The 17,636-nt window shown below is 37.1% G+C and overlaps 1 protein-coding gene across 3 annotated transcripts in view; it reads left to right on the top strand.

Moving 5' to 3' along the window:
- itpr1a (inositol 1,4,5-trisphosphate receptor, type 1a) overlaps window positions 1–17,636 on the top strand; it is a 54,009-nt gene that overhangs the window by 6,511 nt on the left and 29,862 nt on the right. For all 3 annotated transcript variants that reach the window (XM_065272745.2, XM_073815213.1, XM_065272746.2), the window contains exons 4-14: window positions 10,277–10,392; window positions 10,958–11,044; window positions 11,180–11,338; window positions 11,553–11,651; window positions 12,147–12,230; window positions 13,561–13,707; window positions 13,850–13,945; window positions 14,204–14,358; window positions 14,445–14,544; window positions 14,624–14,784; window positions 17,459–17,600. In XM_065272745.2, coding sequence (XP_065128817.1) covers window positions 10,277–10,392; window positions 10,958–11,044; window positions 11,180–11,338; window positions 11,553–11,651; window positions 12,147–12,230; window positions 13,561–13,707; window positions 13,850–13,945; window positions 14,204–14,358; window positions 14,445–14,544; window positions 14,624–14,784; window positions 17,459–17,600 — 1,346 coding nt within the window. The remainder of the gene's footprint in view (window positions 1–10,276; window positions 10,393–10,957; window positions 11,045–11,179; window positions 11,339–11,552; window positions 11,652–12,146; window positions 12,231–13,560; window positions 13,708–13,849; window positions 13,946–14,203; window positions 14,359–14,444; window positions 14,545–14,623; window positions 14,785–17,458; window positions 17,601–17,636) is intronic.

Here is a 17,636-nt window from a genome sequence, read left to right as displayed (position 1 = left end):
TGATATCTTTTTTATTTAGTTTTACAGTTTTAAAAGTGGCAAAAAAGTTCTTAAAATCTAATGAATACTGGGTTTGTAAAATGTATATAACTGCAGATGCGTGCGTGGGATCCGGGCAGGTATCCTTTTCCTCCAGACCTTGACGCATGGTCGCGGGAAAGCGAGAAATATATTTTTTTTTAAGTAAAAATATTTTGCACAATTGATATATTACTTATGAATATTTTAGGAAATTATTTTTGACACACGTAGGTTATTACGTGTATTTTGGATTTAAATTTCATTACTGTCTGTGCCTATCCGTGGCCTCATCCGAGCGCACTTTCTTTGCCTTGCGTCTTTTGAAGACATATACGCAGCACCATGACCCAGAAAAGACTCACACACCTTTCCCTGATGCATGCCCACACAGAAATACTGAACTCCCTGGACATTCGTCCCCTAGCTCATGAGAGACTTTGGAATCTCTATTATACAACCGGCGCAATGCGCGACGCGAGTTTTTTTCTGCGCGAGTAAAGAGCGCATTGATAATATGCGTATTAACGGAATGACAACGCGGGTTTGTTTATTACATACATGGATGGGCAGCAGCACAAAAACGCTTTTTAATATGAAAAATTAAAGGATTAAAATGTAACAGATTATTATTGAGTCTCTTGGACATAAATGATGACCAATTATGAGACGTTAGAAGGCTTAAAGAGCCGCTTCGTCTGTAGCTAAGTAAATAAATGCTTTGCTTTAAACAAATGCATCTACTTTAAAATGTTTTTTTTTAAATGCTACCCAACGGATTTATTGTATATAATGACTCTGCACCTGTAGATATGGTGAGATGAGAAAACATTTTAAGTAATGCTTTAAAAAAAAAAAACATTTCGCTGTCCAAGTGCTCTCCACACGTTTGTAAATTCTTTATCTTTTGTTTGTAACACATAAAGTATTTTTACAGTACAAACCTTATATAAAGCCTATTCTAAAAATGTAATTATACAACATGTATTTCTTTATAAAAGTATACAATATCAGAACTAAACCCATCATTATTTTTGTTCAAATTATGAATTATTTATAAGTTTAAAAAAGACAGTAATAGTACTATTTAGTAAAAAAAAGATCTATATAAAAATATACTAGGTATGTTAATGTGAGAATATTTTACATCTGTTAATCGACGTGTGATTCTAACTTAAAAACGAAAGTAAAATATGTTCGTCCGCATGGACATTGAAAATTGTGAAGTTTAATTAATATTATATGTTGTTATAATATTATATGTTGTATGTAAATTGTAACGAAAGTAATTCCCCCTGGTATAAGTATTTTTGCTTCTGATTAATAGCGCATATTCATCTGAGAACTGATGATGTCTGTGTGTTTCAGACCCTGGCTGTGTGCCCTGAAGTGTATATGACAATAAAGTAGTAAATCTCAATGTATTTATTTTTATTATTGTATTTTAAATAGGCCTATAGGCTCATAGGTTTTTTGGTTAAATAAAATTCACAGCACCCCCTGTTCAAAATGACTTCCAGCGGCCCTGCCTTGACGGTTTGTGTGTTCGACTTTAAATGGTGCGGCGCTGACTGGTCGGCTGACTGACATCAGAGTACCGCGAGAGCAAAGGTAAAGTCGGACCATTTGTAACATTTCAACTTGCTCTCGCGGTACTTTGATGTCTTCGTTGCCGAACTGTCTGCGCAGCGCCACATAGAAACGCCCTTTGACTCTTTAAGTCAAAGTACCAGCAACATGAGAAGTGGTGGCACGCAAAAGAAAGTGAAGTCACGCAGTACGCTAAAATATAAAGCGTCTGTACTGCGAGCACTGGTATAGTTATTTACATCGTGCGTTGCTCTTTCACCATTGTGCACCCGCGCACTCGCTCTGTAGTTTGTAGCTCGCGCTCCGGCTTCGATAAACAATGTCCGTTTCTCAATACCAAGTAGGGGAGAGTGGGGCAAAGTGAGCCAGTGGGTAAATTGACCCACCCCCTTTATCTAGGCAACCATACAGATTTGTAGCCGTGTGACCACAAATACAGGTAGCAACCATAATTTATATTTGGCTATGTTAAAGAGAAGGACAAATTAAAGAGTTATGATTAAAGTATGTATTTTTTTAACAAAAAAACAGTTTTTATCCTATCAAAGTCAAATTTATACATACCAGGCATAAAGGCTGTTATGTTAAAGTAGATTTATCCAGGTCTAAATATTCATACCATAAATATTGGTGATAGGCTAATATTTAAAACCATGTGAATGATTTAGCTAAAGATTAGCCTGAATTACTAAGCTAGGCAGTTTCCCAGAACGGTGCCTGTGGGGCAAAGTGAACCAGATGGGGTATTCTGAACCAGGGGTTCAACCCCACCATGAGGCACTGTAACCATTGAATATGTTTCATTAAAAAAAAAATTCTGTGTAGTTTCGCACAACTGATTTGTTCATTTTTAAACATTTTAGAAAACATATCATGCTAAGACATTACAATATTAATAAATTTTTATGCATTTGGCGTTTTGCAGGTCCACACTGAAAAAACAAACATTACACTCAGAAACGTCCATTGACAATCTCCAAACAATAAGTTGTTCCATCAAAATCTGTATTTTCATCTGATACAGACTCAAACATGAGTTGATGACATCCGAGTACCGCGAGAGCGATTTAAAACCAACCTCCTCCGCTTTATTTCTCGCGGTACTCTGATGTCATCTGCTTTTCGGTTCTTGTGGCGCTGCGTAAAGTTGACCACACCTAAAAAATGTACTGCTAAACTCGACAGAAATGCTCTGTATACCAGCACCTCCTTTATTAATTTGTATAGCAGGAAAAGTTCTATTTTACTTCTCAGCGTGATAAATAGCTTACAAGGTTTGGTGTGTGAGCGTGTGAACTGACAGAAATGCGTGTGTCTCATGGTGGGACTTGAGAGCCTAGGTTATATCAACATATGTCAAATTAAGTTACCTGATATCCACTTTTATAAGTTATAAACATTCATTTAAAATAACATACAGCGTATGTATAAGGCCTATTTGCTTAAATTGCATTTTAACAAAGAAACTGCAAGGGTTGGAATTAAAACCCAACACGCTGGTGAAAACTGGATAAACCGGTTTTCTTTGATGAGGTGATCGATTAGTATTGGGGGTTGGCAAAGAATTGGCAGACCTAGGGGTGGGTGGTTTTTAATTTCTTGACTCTGTGTCACTGATAGCTGCTAAAACAAGCAGCTAAACCATGTACAATTAATTACATTTTGGAATTAACTTCCTTCATGTCTTTTTATTTATACACTGTAAAAAATATTTTCTGAATTTTTAAGTAAAGTTAGCATTAAATATGTTTTACAAACAATTGGTTTACAAACTCTGGGATGTTTGTGATTATCATCATTCAGAAAAGTGGTGCTTGTGTTTTACGTGATTCAATCAGGAAGATTACATTAGTTTCTTTTCAGTGTAGAACAGTTTGTAATCAAAATGCAAAAATATAGTATATTTATAAACATCGCTGAAACAAAGAGTGAATTAAAATTAAAAAAGTAATAAAGTTAAAGCTGGTGATAATTTTGTTTATATTTAATAGCATTTTCGGAGTGAAAAATGTTTAGATTTTGTTAAGTAGCCTAAATCCTACTCCAATTTATTTCAGTGTAGGTTTCTCATTTTTATCAGCTTTCTTTTGCTTTTCAAAGGGCCGTCTACCTTTGCTACCGCCAGTGCTTTAATGTGGGCCGGTAGGCGCCAGTACTCAGTACCGCCACTTCCAAATATAGCGAGCGTACCACCACCTCTCCCTGCGCCCAGAACGTACTTCTAGCGTACCAGAACGCTCATTTGCACATCTGTTTAAATCAGAGGCTTAATTTAATCCTTTGGCTGCGCTGCCGCTTTTCAAAGCGCCCTTCACAATGCAAGCTACCTAATTCGTCCCACCGAGAGCAGAGACTACATTACCCATACACCTTTGAGTTTTACAAGTTAAAAGCGCATGCGTAGCTTTTGCTGCTGTCAATAGGCTTGTTCGACTTCATGCGGCGCCCCGAGAATCGACAGCCGGAAGACGTCACAGTATCGCGAGAGCGAGGCGAAATATGATTTCTTGAATCATTCTCGCGGTACTCTGACGTCATCCGGCTGTCGGTTCTTGCGGCGCCGCATGAAGTCGAACAAGCATAGTGTTAACAACGTGGTTTGGAGAGGTGTGTGAAACGCGCAACCATAGCTTCTCTGTTAAAATGAAAATACAATGAATACTTAATATGCCCTCCTGGTTTTAGACTCTGAGGAGTAAAAGAACAAGGTCAGAATCAGAGGACTCTCGCTGTCTGACATCCCACCAAGCCAGAATGATATCGCTGCAGGTCAGATGCAAGCTTTTTCCAATACCCTTTTGTAGGTACGTGACAATCTCTGCTGTCGCGGCTGTCAGCTTGGTTCCCCTCGACGCAACTTCGGATTTCCTCAGACGATGTGCAGTGTAAAAACATTATTGAAATTGTAGTATACATACTTGCTAAACTACAAGTGAACGAAATTTCAATGAATTTGAACGACGGGCACAGGAGTTTTATCACCCGCAAAATGGAAAACAATGGGACAAAATAAAGTGATGACTTTCGATTTTCATATGGCCAATATTTTGTTATTCTTGAACCCATAGACATGGTCTTGGTGTCCAGAGAGTATCTTTGCCCGACAGCGACAATATGTTATTAAAAAATAAATTACATCATTATGGATAGTAAAGTAAGTAAAGTAAAGTAAAGTTTAATTTATAAAGCACATTTACACACAGCGCAAAACTAAATAAATGATAAATGAGTGCTTGCAGAATATATATATATTTGAGAATGCTTATCAGTACTTTTTTGTTTCTTAATCTTATTCTCCTTTAGAAATGGGCAATTTTCAGCAATAGCACATTATATTCAACATTTTAAGCTCATAAAAAAGTTTTTTCGCTTATTTAAATGACTTTTTTATGTTTTTATGCACGTTTAGTTTTGGTGCAATTTCATCAAAAGCTTGTAATTAGGAAATACACACAACATGCTTAACGTATATTTTCTATATGTTAAAAATGTTGTAAAAATTGCGTATTCTTATATAATAAGAATAACAATATGATATATTTTTATTGCGCTCAAAATGATTTAGAAATGGAAAAAGGAATTCTTCTCAACTACCACCAAAAAAGTTTTAAAATTCTTCTTTAGAAAAACGGCATTTAAACCCACGTGCACCGAACAAGAAAACGTATGCTTACATACAGTCCGTGTATGATATCTTTTTTATTTAGTTTTACATATTTTTATTTATATGCATTTAATAAAAGTCTACCGTAAGGTCATAATGTACACACTGTTAAAAATGATTCAGTGGCTTTGTAAATATCTCTAAAATAAATGATTAAAGTAACTTAATAAAATCTCTTAATGCAGTTATGCGATTTTTTTAGTTGGAAAATAAATTACTAAAAATAGAACAGATATTTTGTGTAAAATGTACATATATTATTTGATGTATTAATAATATAAGTATTACATTTACAGATTATTTTAGTCAATATATTTAAAAAGGTCAGAGTAATGTATTTAAGTTTTTAAAACTGTAATAATTGCATATTTCAATTTATTATTATTTCTATTTGACATAAAACGCCTAACTTGAAGTATGATTTACTTATTTTCACATTGATATTATTTGAGTAAATGTAGGCAAAAAATAAATTAATAATAAGTAGAAAAAATGTCAATTTTAAACAATCACATAGCCAACGGTTTTTAATCAGCAACAAAGAAACTGCGCATTTTGCCGATGACATACACCTCAGAAACTCCTCGAATTTATGAATATTTACACTCACAATATGATTTTATTTCCTTAGTACAAAAGTATAACATATTATACAAATTCTCAGTGAAATGTATTAAACACCAATGCATACTTTTTTATCGTGTTTCATACCATGTAAAGGGAAACATGATAATATAAAAAGTAGCCTACTGTTCAGTAATGCAGAAAAGCGCAACACAACCATTTTAAAGCTATTTAAAAGTTCAGATGCAAAAATGAACTAAATGTAAAATTAGATAAACTAGTTAATGATATTGCGTAAATGCGCTCGGTCTCTTCAAAGGTCTTCGCGAATTATTTTGTTATAAGACTCGATTATCATACATCACGTCTCTTCTACTGTAAGTACACGGAAAAAATAAGACAAATGATGCGCGTTTGAGTCGGATTTTTATGAAGAATATGTGAATGTTTATGTAACTGGCAAAAGAAAACTTCGCCAACAAAATGTTTGCCAAAAAGCATGCATTTGTATGACATCAAAGTCTATCGCCTAAACATCAATAATCCGTGTCATGTTACTTCAATATCATACAGTATACGCTCAGCATGAAGTCGAGCACACACATTGTCGTCAGTATGGCCTACATGAAACACGCCTGCCCTCTACAGGTTTTTATATTTCCTGCGTCCCCCACCGAACCCCCCATCTGCGGGATCTCGCAGAATTTCGGAAGTCTCCGCGGCATTCTGCTCTCAGAGACGCGCATTTTTAAAGGCCACATCTGTACATAACACTCAGAAATACAATCAATGGCTGATAAAGCACAATTTCCTGTCAAGAAGAAATGTGGCAAGCTCTGCATCCAGCTTAAATCCTTTAAAATCTCATCGATCTCTCTACCTTTCAAATGCCGGTCCAATATTGATCCTAGTTTTATTACGGGCACGGTCGCTTTCTATCTTTGTTTCCTAGCTTGTTCTCTTTTCCTTGGTTGTTCTTCTAGCTCTGGTTGTTAACCGAGGAATCGAAAGTTTGTTAGTGAATGTTTTCTCCGCCATCACGCTGTGTTCAATACAACACACCTGTGAACTTCAGGCGGATGCATGTGATATTGTAACGCGCGAGGGGGTAGGGTGGATCTGTGGCGCGTGCAGGAACTGTGATTGACAGGCAGATTTTACACAGCCCTGCGCTTATTGGACCAGATGAACCAGGAGCGGTGGATTTTTGCCAAACAAATAACAGGCTCTAGGTGGAGGTAGAAGCGTGTTTTTTTTCTTAAAAGTCTATTTTATGTTGTTCTTTCGGAGCATTGTGTTGGTTTCAGTGAATATGATCAAAAAAATCTTGCCAACTGCAGCTTTAAAGGACAAGTTCGGTATTTTATACTTAAAGCCCTGTTTTGCAGATTGTTTATGATGAAATAGAACGGTTTTGACTGAAATTTGGAAATATGATGCTGGCCCGAGAATTTTCGGGTGTTTGATGTATCAGCCCCCAACTCTACAATGGCTGTATAGGTGCACTGGAACAATCCTTCCTAAAATGCATTAAACTTTCGTTTACAAAGACGTGAAACTCACCGAGTGGTCAGGGGTGTTCACTTATATGCTCACACAAAAATCGCTGCAAAAGATGCAATCCAACAGGTTTTATCGTAGTTTTGTCCAACTCCATTTACTTGTATTAGATGTGCTGTGAGGTACGGTATTAGGGTGCGTCTCATTTCTCTGTCTTACCCCTTCCCTTTACCCCTTCCCCTCGGTTTTGCGCGTTCATGTGAGGCGAAGTGGTGTCTCAATTCTCAGTTTGATCAAGGGCTAGGGCCAAGGCGTAGGGATACATAGCCCTTGAAACGAAGTGTGATAAGGACCACACTTGAAAGAGAGGGGTAAACGTTAACGTAGGAATATCTCAGGAGAGCCGACATCAAGACATTTTATTGATGAACGTCGAACTGTCAAGGAGTCGCACAAATGAAAGTAACGTTATTTTCTGCAGTTTAATTGAGATTATATTGTGACACTCATGTTTTATGATACTTTTAATAAAATGTTCAAGCGGTTTTAATTGTACTGTTTTTGTTTTGAATCGCTAGTTAAGGCGCTAGCTAGCAGCTAAGTTATGCGCTATTTGTTGAGCTCCGCTCAGGCAATCGATACCACAACCTGAGACAACGGAATCTTCTATGTTTGTCAACGCTTGTCTGTTTACGTAGCAGCCAGTTAGCGGCAAGGGAAGGTGACGCAAACGGTAATCGAGTGGTGTCTCATTTTTAGACGAACGATCTGTCTTACCCCTTTCCCCTTTACTCGGTTTCGAGGGGCAAGGGGAAGACGAAGACAAAGGGGAAAGGGGTAAGACAGAGAAATGAGATTGGCGCTTACTCTGCCGCCGGGAACTTTGTTTGTATTCTTGCAATTGGCAAAGGCGGATTATCGCCACCAACTGGGCTGGAGTGTTTATTATTCAAGCTCTCAACGGAAGAATGTACGGGTGTGAGGCGTTCGGAAAAATAGGTCCACAAGTTTACAACGAATGGTAAAACACCTGTTGGAAAGCGTCTTTGCAGCAATTTTTGTGTGAGCATATAAGTGACCACTCGGTGAGTTTCACGTCTTTGTAAACGAAAGTTTAATGCATTTTAGGAAGGATTGTTCCAGTGCACCTATACAGCCATTGTAGAGGTGGGAGGTGATAGAACAAACACCCCAAAATTCTCGGCCCAGCATCATGTGTCCAAATTTCAGTCAAAACCGATGTATTTCATCATAAACAATCTAAAAACAGGGCTTTAAGTGTAAAATACTGAACTTGTCCTTTAAGTTAATCTATTACTATGTTTCAGGTGCATTTATCTCTGCAATGTGATCCTGCTATAAATAAACTCAGTGTTATTCTGCAAAGTGTGTTTGTGTGTGTAATAAATAGAGAGAGAGAGAGAGAGAGAAATAATAGCCTGATGTTCTTCGAGCCCCACTAGAGAGGAATGCCTACTATTTCCCTCAAATATAAACACACTCCAAAACAAAATGGAGGCATGTCCATTTTCTTTTACAACCATTGTTCTATATGTGTACATGTTATTCGTCCCACCATTTTACCGAAGACTTAATATTTTTTTGCATGGATGAATGAATATTAAAACGATGAACATCCAATAGGGAACTGAAAGTTTGTTTCCTTATTAGTGGCGCAAGCATTTTTAACCAAAGCCTAACTGTCATCTTTAACTTATTCTTCATGTGACATCAGATGGCTTATAAAGAAGGTTACGTGATTGCTTTTCTAATTGATTTTAGTTACGATGTTCACTTAGTCAGTGGACTAAAAATAGAAAGAATCCAATGAAGTTAAGGAGTAACCAATAAACCAGGCTCTTTTGACCTGGGCCAAATGGCAACCACCTAGCATAACATATATAGTGCTTAAAACCTAGAATATATTAGTTGCATATCAAAGCAGATTTTGTTTTAGCAAACTCCATTGATTTTCTTCGGAAATTGAAAAAAAATTGGTCCATTAGGTCATCAGATGAGTGCATGTGTTTATGTGTCTATCTACGTACATTCCTCCGTTGACCCCAACCCAAAAGGTCTTTGGTGTTTTATCAGCTTAATCTCCAGAAACTAGAAACAGAGAACAGACAGTTTCTCTCTCTTTTGCTCTCTTTCCCTCCCTCCCTCTCTCTCTTTCACTGACTCCCCCTCTCTCCTTATTTGGTAAGACTGGAGTTATGCGGGAATGAAGAAGTGCATTTTCAATTTTCTCCCTGTACTGTAGCTCTTATCAGTGTGTTTGTGCATTTGCTATCTTTTCTCTAATTTTGGGTAGTGGATACATTTTAATTTGTGCTCATATAAAGTTTTTTTGGACTTAATATCAGATAATAATCATTTTCAGTAACCATTCCAGTATCAGTTACATAAACAAACAACCCCACTAGTCTCGGAAATGTAATTCTTTGCCTTTTTTAAAGCCTTTAACTTTATAAGGGCAACTTTTTTCAGCATCTAAAACTAATACTTTTCTGCTATACCCAAAATTATTTTGCCCGTATAAATTATTTGGAATATGTGGTGCATTTTGGTCACTTTTTGAAGCTTCCCCTGTAGTTGTAAAGGCATGGAGCCAAAATTGACAAGTGTCATGGGTTCAGTGGCGCGACACAATTCAGTTGAGTTTACATACTGATTTCCATAATAATTTTACATTTATGCATTTTGCAGACTTCACATTCCGGCTATATATTTTATGTTTGTTCCCCAGGAATCCCAAAAGTTAGCTACTTTATCTGTACATTTTCCTATCATTAATAATCACCTTGTCATCCTCATCATTTAAGAGTTTTTGTCTAAAACACTTCAATTGTGTTTGTATGGTTGCACGAGTAATGAGTGTTGTTTGTGTTGTTTATTTGTGCTTGGATGAAATGCGATTTTATCTCTCTCTTTCTGTAGACTGTCTGTTCAGACTATGTCCGATGAACAGATATTCGGCACAGAAACAGTTCTGGAAAGCTGCCAAACCTGGAGGAACCAGCACCACAGATACAGTTCTCCTCAACAAACTCCATGTGAGTTGGATTTACGTGTTTGTGTTTAACCGAACCTGCCTGTACGTCTATGAATGAAAACTGGTTGAAGCCAGGGCTGGACACAAACAAATGCCTTATATATACACAAAACAAAGAAATGTTACCGAAGACTTGCTCGTAAATTAAATTGATTCTGGAGAATGCTCTGCAGATCTGAACAGCGTTAAATATGTGTCGTCGAGTACGAACACCACAGCTGGAAAAAAGTTTTTGAAAGAACGTTCATCACCTTTTGTTTATTAACCTCTCTTTAGCGGCACTTAGCTTTCTGCAGACTAAAAATGGCCACATGAAGTCATTACAAGATCTGTTTAGAGCTGTGGTTTAGGTTATGACTTTGTGTTCATGTGAGATACTTCTGCTTGCAACAAATATTGATTGCCTTCCCCTATCTCTCATTATTATGTCCTGTCATCATCATGAATCTAATAATAAATAGCACCCTTTTTCAAACCAAACTATGCAGGCATCCCACTAGGTGTTGAGACAAAGCCTTTTCTCACATGATGTCATTTCATTTTGCTAAATATATTTTTTTCTTTAGCATGCTGCTGATTTAGAGAAGAAACAAAATGACTCTGAAAATAAAAAGCTTCTGGGAACAGTTATTCAGTACGGCAATGTCATCCAGGTAAAACAAACCGAAACGTAAACAAATGTTACTGTTATTCTTTTATTTCTGTCTGTAGATACTTTATGGTTGATTATTTGCACACCTATAAAAAAAGAAATTAAAAATTGTGTGTGTGGGTGAACATCTCTACAGCTTCTTCATCTAAAGAGCAATAAATATCTGACGGTGAATAAGCGCTTGCCGGCTCTCCTGGAGAAAAATGCTATGCGTGTGACACTGGATGCTGCTGGAAATGAAGGTTCCTGGTTTTACATTCAGCCCTTCTACAAGCTCCGCTCTATAGGAGACAATGTGAGTACATCTTACACCGACATCATGGAGATAATAAGTATGATGCAGTTCTGGATGTGAATTTAATTATATAATGCTAAGGTATTGTGAGTTTATACTGTACTGAACAAAGTCGTTATGAAAAAATACGACTTATAGTCCGGAAAATATGGTATATGGAGACAGAAGTCGCCCACTGGTTATGTTTAGTGATGTTTTGTGTTAATTATTTCAGGTGGTCATCGGAGATAAGGTTGTATTAAATCCTGTCAATGCTGGACAGCCGCTTCATGCCAGTAGCCATCAGCTTGTAGATAATCCAGGGTGCAATGAGGTAAAAGCCTGCACACACAAACATATACATGAGTCAGGGTTTAGGAATTGTTTTGTGTGTCTAAGATTTATTACTGATATACTGAACTGATAAAATTATGTTTTCATGCATAAATCAGGTTAATCATTTATAATATGTGACCCTGGACCACAAAACCATGTTCCATGAAAATATTTTGTAAATTTCCTACCGCAAATATATCAAAACGTTATTTTTGTGAGTGAGTGCAGTTTCTAAGGACTTGGAAAATTTTAAAGCGATTTCTTTTTTCAATATTTAGATTTTTTGCACCACCGGATTCCAGATTTTCAAATAGTTTTATTAATTTAACTAATTTATTCAACTTTCAGGTGATGTACAAGTCTCAATTTCAAAAAATTGATCCTTGAGATTTTGTGGCTCAGGGTGATATATGAGATTCACTACACATACGATTTAAATAATAAAAAAATAATAATACACATACAAAATTAAATTGTGAAACTATCCAAACAGGTAAATTCAGTGAACTGCACCACAAGTTGGAAAATTGTTCTCTTCATGAAATGGAGTGACAACCAGGAGGTTGTCTTGAAAGGTGTAAGTTATACACACATATCCTACAAACATAAAAAAAAACATAATTTAAGGTCACAATGAAACAGAAGTAGCGATTGTCTTATTTTCACCAACATATTTTTCAAGTAAAACGGCTTCTAAAAATGAAAAAAATGGTAGGGCGGGACTTGAACTTGAATACGTCCGTTGGGAATTGATTGGATTGTTGGAAGTTGCGCCAGGTTGGCCATGTTGCTAATTGCTAATCACTGCAATCTTTTCCTGGGCCCACTCTCGTGCTATTCCTTATCTCCGGAAGTAAAGAGAGATCATTTCGAGGAGGGAAGGAGATTAGCATTTTTGATTAAAGCTGCAGTCCGGCATTTTTCTTTTTTGTCGCCATCTCTGTTCGAAATCTGCAATTGCAGCTTTTCGCAGAATTACCAACTTTACATGGGCTGTACATCGGCACGAAACAGTACGGATGAACACAATTTAATGAGGAGAATCTGTCAATCACAGCGTCGATTTAAAGACTAAATACTGCGTATTTATCCCAGTGGGAAACTTTACAGATCAATGGAAGATCGACTGGAGGAAGATAATATTCCTGAAGTAAGTCATTTATTTTCATTTATATTTGCTGTCATGTAATATTCTTAATACACGTCAATTGTGTAAGTTACCCGTGTCCGTGGATGTATTGTTTATAAATGAGGATACGTTACTTGCATGGCCTGTATTTCTCTACATGTCGTGTATTACATTCGCTATTATGTTATCTTGATAGTAACTGCACTACAGGATATTTTAAGTGTGTGCTGTAATATGATTCCATACATTGCGCTGTTGTTTGCACGTGACGCGATGCCAGTCAGTTTATACACATTTACATCTTTTCATATAACTAAGCACTACAGATGTTCACCAAGTGCTGTGAGAAAGGCTATAAATATCCACCTCCTTCATCCTCACACGCAATATAACCTACTAGCCGGGTCTCCTTTTTTTGTGTGCACGCAATGACGCAAAGACATGCTCGAATTTCCCGTGAAAATCACCACCAGTACCACTGGAATTAAAGTCTTTATTACAAGCCTACCGTGTTGAATGCTAAGGCAAGCAGATAGTTTTGAACACTGTCTGGTTATGTATTTCCCCCCAAAAAATGTTATGGCTATTTTCAAACCTAAAAAAGTGCCGGACTGCAGCTTTAAATATTATGAGGGCACATGAATTTTTAACCTCACAGATAAGTCATTTGTACACAATATTTCAAAAACGTTTTTATTTTAATTTCATTGTGACTTTAAACTTCAAAACTATTAGTTGACCCGTCCCTACTGTAAACCAATATTGTATGTGTCATCAGGGTGATGTGGTGAGGCTCTTTCACGCCGAGCAGGAGAAATTTCTGACGTGCGACGAACACAGAAAAAAACAGTACGTCTTCCTGCGCACCACCGGACGGCAGTCCGCGACATCTGCCACCAGCAGCAAAGCACTATGGGAGGTGGAGGTCAGTTCAGGACTGTGTTTTTATAATTTTGTGAAGTTTACCAGATGTTTATTTGTAATGGAAAGGATGACTGATAATTGTTTTTCGAGCATGTGATTATATCGGTTTGGGAAACTCAGCAGGTGCTTAATGTTTTTTGCAGGTTGTTCAGCATGATCCCTGCAGAGGTGGGGCGGGCTACTGGAACAGTCTCTTCAGGTTTAAACACCTGGCGACCGGCCATTACCTTGCCGCAGAGGTTAGACTGACATGGCGCGCTGAATAAGACTTCACAGACATGCACAAACACAAAAGTGGCATAAATCAAACATAGTTATGTTTATATAGAGAGCTTGATAGAGCGGAGGACACGTTTTGGGATGTTCGCCACATTTTCCCCACAGGAGTTCCCTTTATCTTATTAGAAAACACATAGGACATGCTGTCAATTTAAATAACAGAACCAAATGAGCTATGATGTTATCTGTTTATCCATTGTTCCTCTTTCGCCTCACAGCTGGACTCCGAGCAGGAAGTGATGCGGGCACGTCCCCGTAACCCTCAAGATAAGGTTATGTACACGCTGGTTTCTGTTCCTGATGGCAATGATATCTCGTCTATCTTTGAGCTGGACCCCACTACTCTGAGAGGGGGAGACTCGCTTGTGCCGAGGTAAAGAGAGATTATCGCTTCTTTGCCGCATGTGACTTCTTCTAATAAAGTAAACTTTTATTAAACGTGCGGATTGTGCTTATCAGAAACTCGTACGTTCGACTCCGGCATCTTTGCACAAATACATGGGTCCATAGCACCAACCAGCCAATAGACAAAGACGAAGAGAAACCAGTCATGCTAAGAGTGAGTTTTTGTCTTTGTGCGACTGTGATTGGGCTACAACAAATTTGTCCACTAATAAATGTGTCCCTCTGTGTATCAGATAGGAACATCTCCTCTGAAAGAGGATAAAGAGGCGTTTGCCATAGTGCCAGTGTCTCCAGCAGAGGTCAGAGATCTGGATTTTGCCAACGATGCCAGTAAAGTATTAGCTTCAATTGCCGCTAAACTTGAGAAGGGCACCATAACCCAAAATGAGAGGAGGTAGAGCTTCCATCAATCCATTTTTTCATGCATCTGTCTATTTTCTATCTATACTTTCTTTTATCCATTATTTATATTTTTTCTATCCATCCATCTTTTCATCTGTCCTTTTTCCATCCATCCATTAATTCTAGGGGTGCAACGGATCACAAAACTCACGGTTCGGATCACATTACGGATTTTGAGGCACGGATCGGATCATTTTTCGGATCAGCAAAAAAAAGTATGGGAAAATTCTAATAACAAATCAAGAAATTACAAACATTTATAAAAAGAACAAGGTTGCACATTAAGTAAGGTCTAAAATCATAAGTTACAGAAATCAAATGAATAATAACACTGCATTTATTGTATTAATTAAATGTAATTATTATTTTTTTAAAGCTTCAGAAGTGATTTTCTCTTTGTCTTGGGTTCTTTGATTAACATTAATGACACAGACTTAAGTAGGTCAATTGAGCTTACTGTCTCTTTAAGACCAAATATGCACAGACTGCATCTCTCTGTTTGTGCACTACCGAGTCCCCTTAAACGAGCGCACAGACACAGACAGAGGGCGAATTACAGACGGCGCAGCATTACAGTCGTCCCACATAAAAACGTTACGTTGTTTTTCATTGCTCTATTAGCCAAATGTATTTTAATACACTACAGTATGAGAGAGAGTAGCGCAACTCTCTGAAATTTAAACATCAAGAGTTCTGATCTTTGAAGGATGATGTCTGACTCGAGCTGGACCGGACGCATTCAACCGCACGTGTGCGTTTGTGCGTAAAGTAAACTGATCACTTTAGCGCCGTTTTGCAGTTAAACTGTTTAAAATCACTTGAATGTTAACATTTGCAAACCTTTATAACACTTACAAATGATAAACTTTCCCTATTTAAATTTGCGTATTAATCCGCGAATCACATGCGAGCCGAACCGTGGGTCGTGATCCGTACGGATCACGGATCAACTGCGATCCGTTGCACCACTAATTAATTCATATGTCATTTTTCCATCCATCATTTTTTTCATCTTTCCATTTTCTATCTAACCATTTATCCTCCCTTTCATTCATAATTTGTTTATCCATTTGTCCTTTTCCTTCCATTTTTCTATCCATCATTCATCTATCTGTTTTTATTTTTTCACCCATCCTTTTTCAGCAGTCTGTTTTTAGTCTGTTTCTCAATCTTTTCTTTAATGCATTTGCCTTTTTCATCCATCCTTTCATCATTTGTATTTTCCCATCTATCCTTTCTTCCTTTTATCTATTTTTCAATTCTTCCATCAACCATGTATCCTTTCATCAATCTTTCCTTTTCCATCTGTCTATACTTTCTTTCATCCATTTTTCATCCATCTATCCATCCTTCAGTCCATCCTTTCTTCTTTCCATCCATTCATCCTTCCTTTCATTCTTTCCTCCATCTATTTTCCATCATTTTTCATTCATCCATCCTTCCATGTTCCATTTATCCTTTCATCCATCTTTTCTTTTTTCATTTTTCCATTTATGTTTCCATCCATCCTTTCATCCATTTATATTTTTTCCCATCTATCTATCCATCCATCCTTTCTTTTATCCTTTCATCTTTTTTCATTCTTCCATCATCCATGTATCCTTTCATCAATCTTTCTTTTTCCATCTGTCCATCCTTTCTTTCATCCATTTTTCATCCATCTATCCATCCTTCAGTCCATCTTTTCTTCTTTCCATCCATTCATCATTCCTTTCATTCTTTCCTCCATCTATTTTCCATCATTTATCATTCATCTGTTCTTCGTTTTATCTTTATTTCAACCATCTTTCCATGTTCCATCTATCTATTCCATGTATGTTCCATCTATCCTTTTATCCATCAGTTTTTTCTTTCTTCCTTCCTTTTTATCTATTTGTCCATCCATCCCGTCCTTTTACCATCTGTCTTTTTTCTATCCATCCATCTTTACATCTGTCCTTTTTCCATCCATCCAAGTGTAATTTTTGCAACCATCCTTTCATCCATCTGTTTTTTTATCCATCCCTCTGTCCTTTCAATCAGTCTGTTTTTTAATATCCATCCATCCATCCTAACTTTTATCTATTTTTAATCTGTCTATCATCCATCTATTCTTTTAAATTAATTTTTCCTTCTTCCATTTTTCATCCACCCTTTAGTCTTTCTTTTGTTCCTTGTATCCATTAATCCTTTCTTTCCTCCATCTATTTATCTATCCATCTGTCCTTTTTCCATCCATCCTTCCGTCCTTTCATCATTTTTATATGCATCTATTAATCCATCTGTTTCATCTATCTGTTCATCTTTTTCTATCAATTCATTCATCCTTCCTTCATCTATCTTTTAATCCATCGGCCCACCCATTCTTCCATGTTCCATCTATTGTTTAATCCAAAAAAAATTTAATCTGTTTGTCCATCTATACATCCATCTCTCCTTTTATTCTTTTTTCATTTTCCATCTATCTATTCAACCATCTGTCATTTTTTCATCCATCCTTCCTTCCTTCTTTTCTTTCATCCTTTCAAGCATCTATCTATTTTTCCATCCATTTGTCCATTTAACCATCTGTTCTTTCACATCAATCATCTATCCATCAGACTTTTCTTCGTTCCCTTAATCCTGCCTTCCTCTCTTTCCTTCTTTCCACGCACACACAAACACACCATGTTTCTGTTCACACACAGGTCAGTGACAAAATTGCTGGAGGATCTGGTATATTTTGTGGTGGACATTCCCAGCAGTGCTCAAGACGTGCTGGAGATCACAGTCAACAAGCCAAACAGAGAGCGACAGAAACTCATGAGAGAGCAGAACATACTTAAACAGGCATATATGGTTTTCCTCATCTAAGATGATCAGATT

The sequence above is a fragment of the Paramisgurnus dabryanus genome, chromosome 7 (assembly GCF_030506205.2).
Source record: "Paramisgurnus dabryanus chromosome 7, PD_genome_1.1, whole genome shotgun sequence".
Lineage (NCBI taxonomy): Eukaryota > Metazoa > Chordata > Actinopteri > Cypriniformes > Cobitidae > Paramisgurnus > Paramisgurnus dabryanus.
This window is presented reverse-complemented; position numbering and strand designations above follow the sequence as displayed.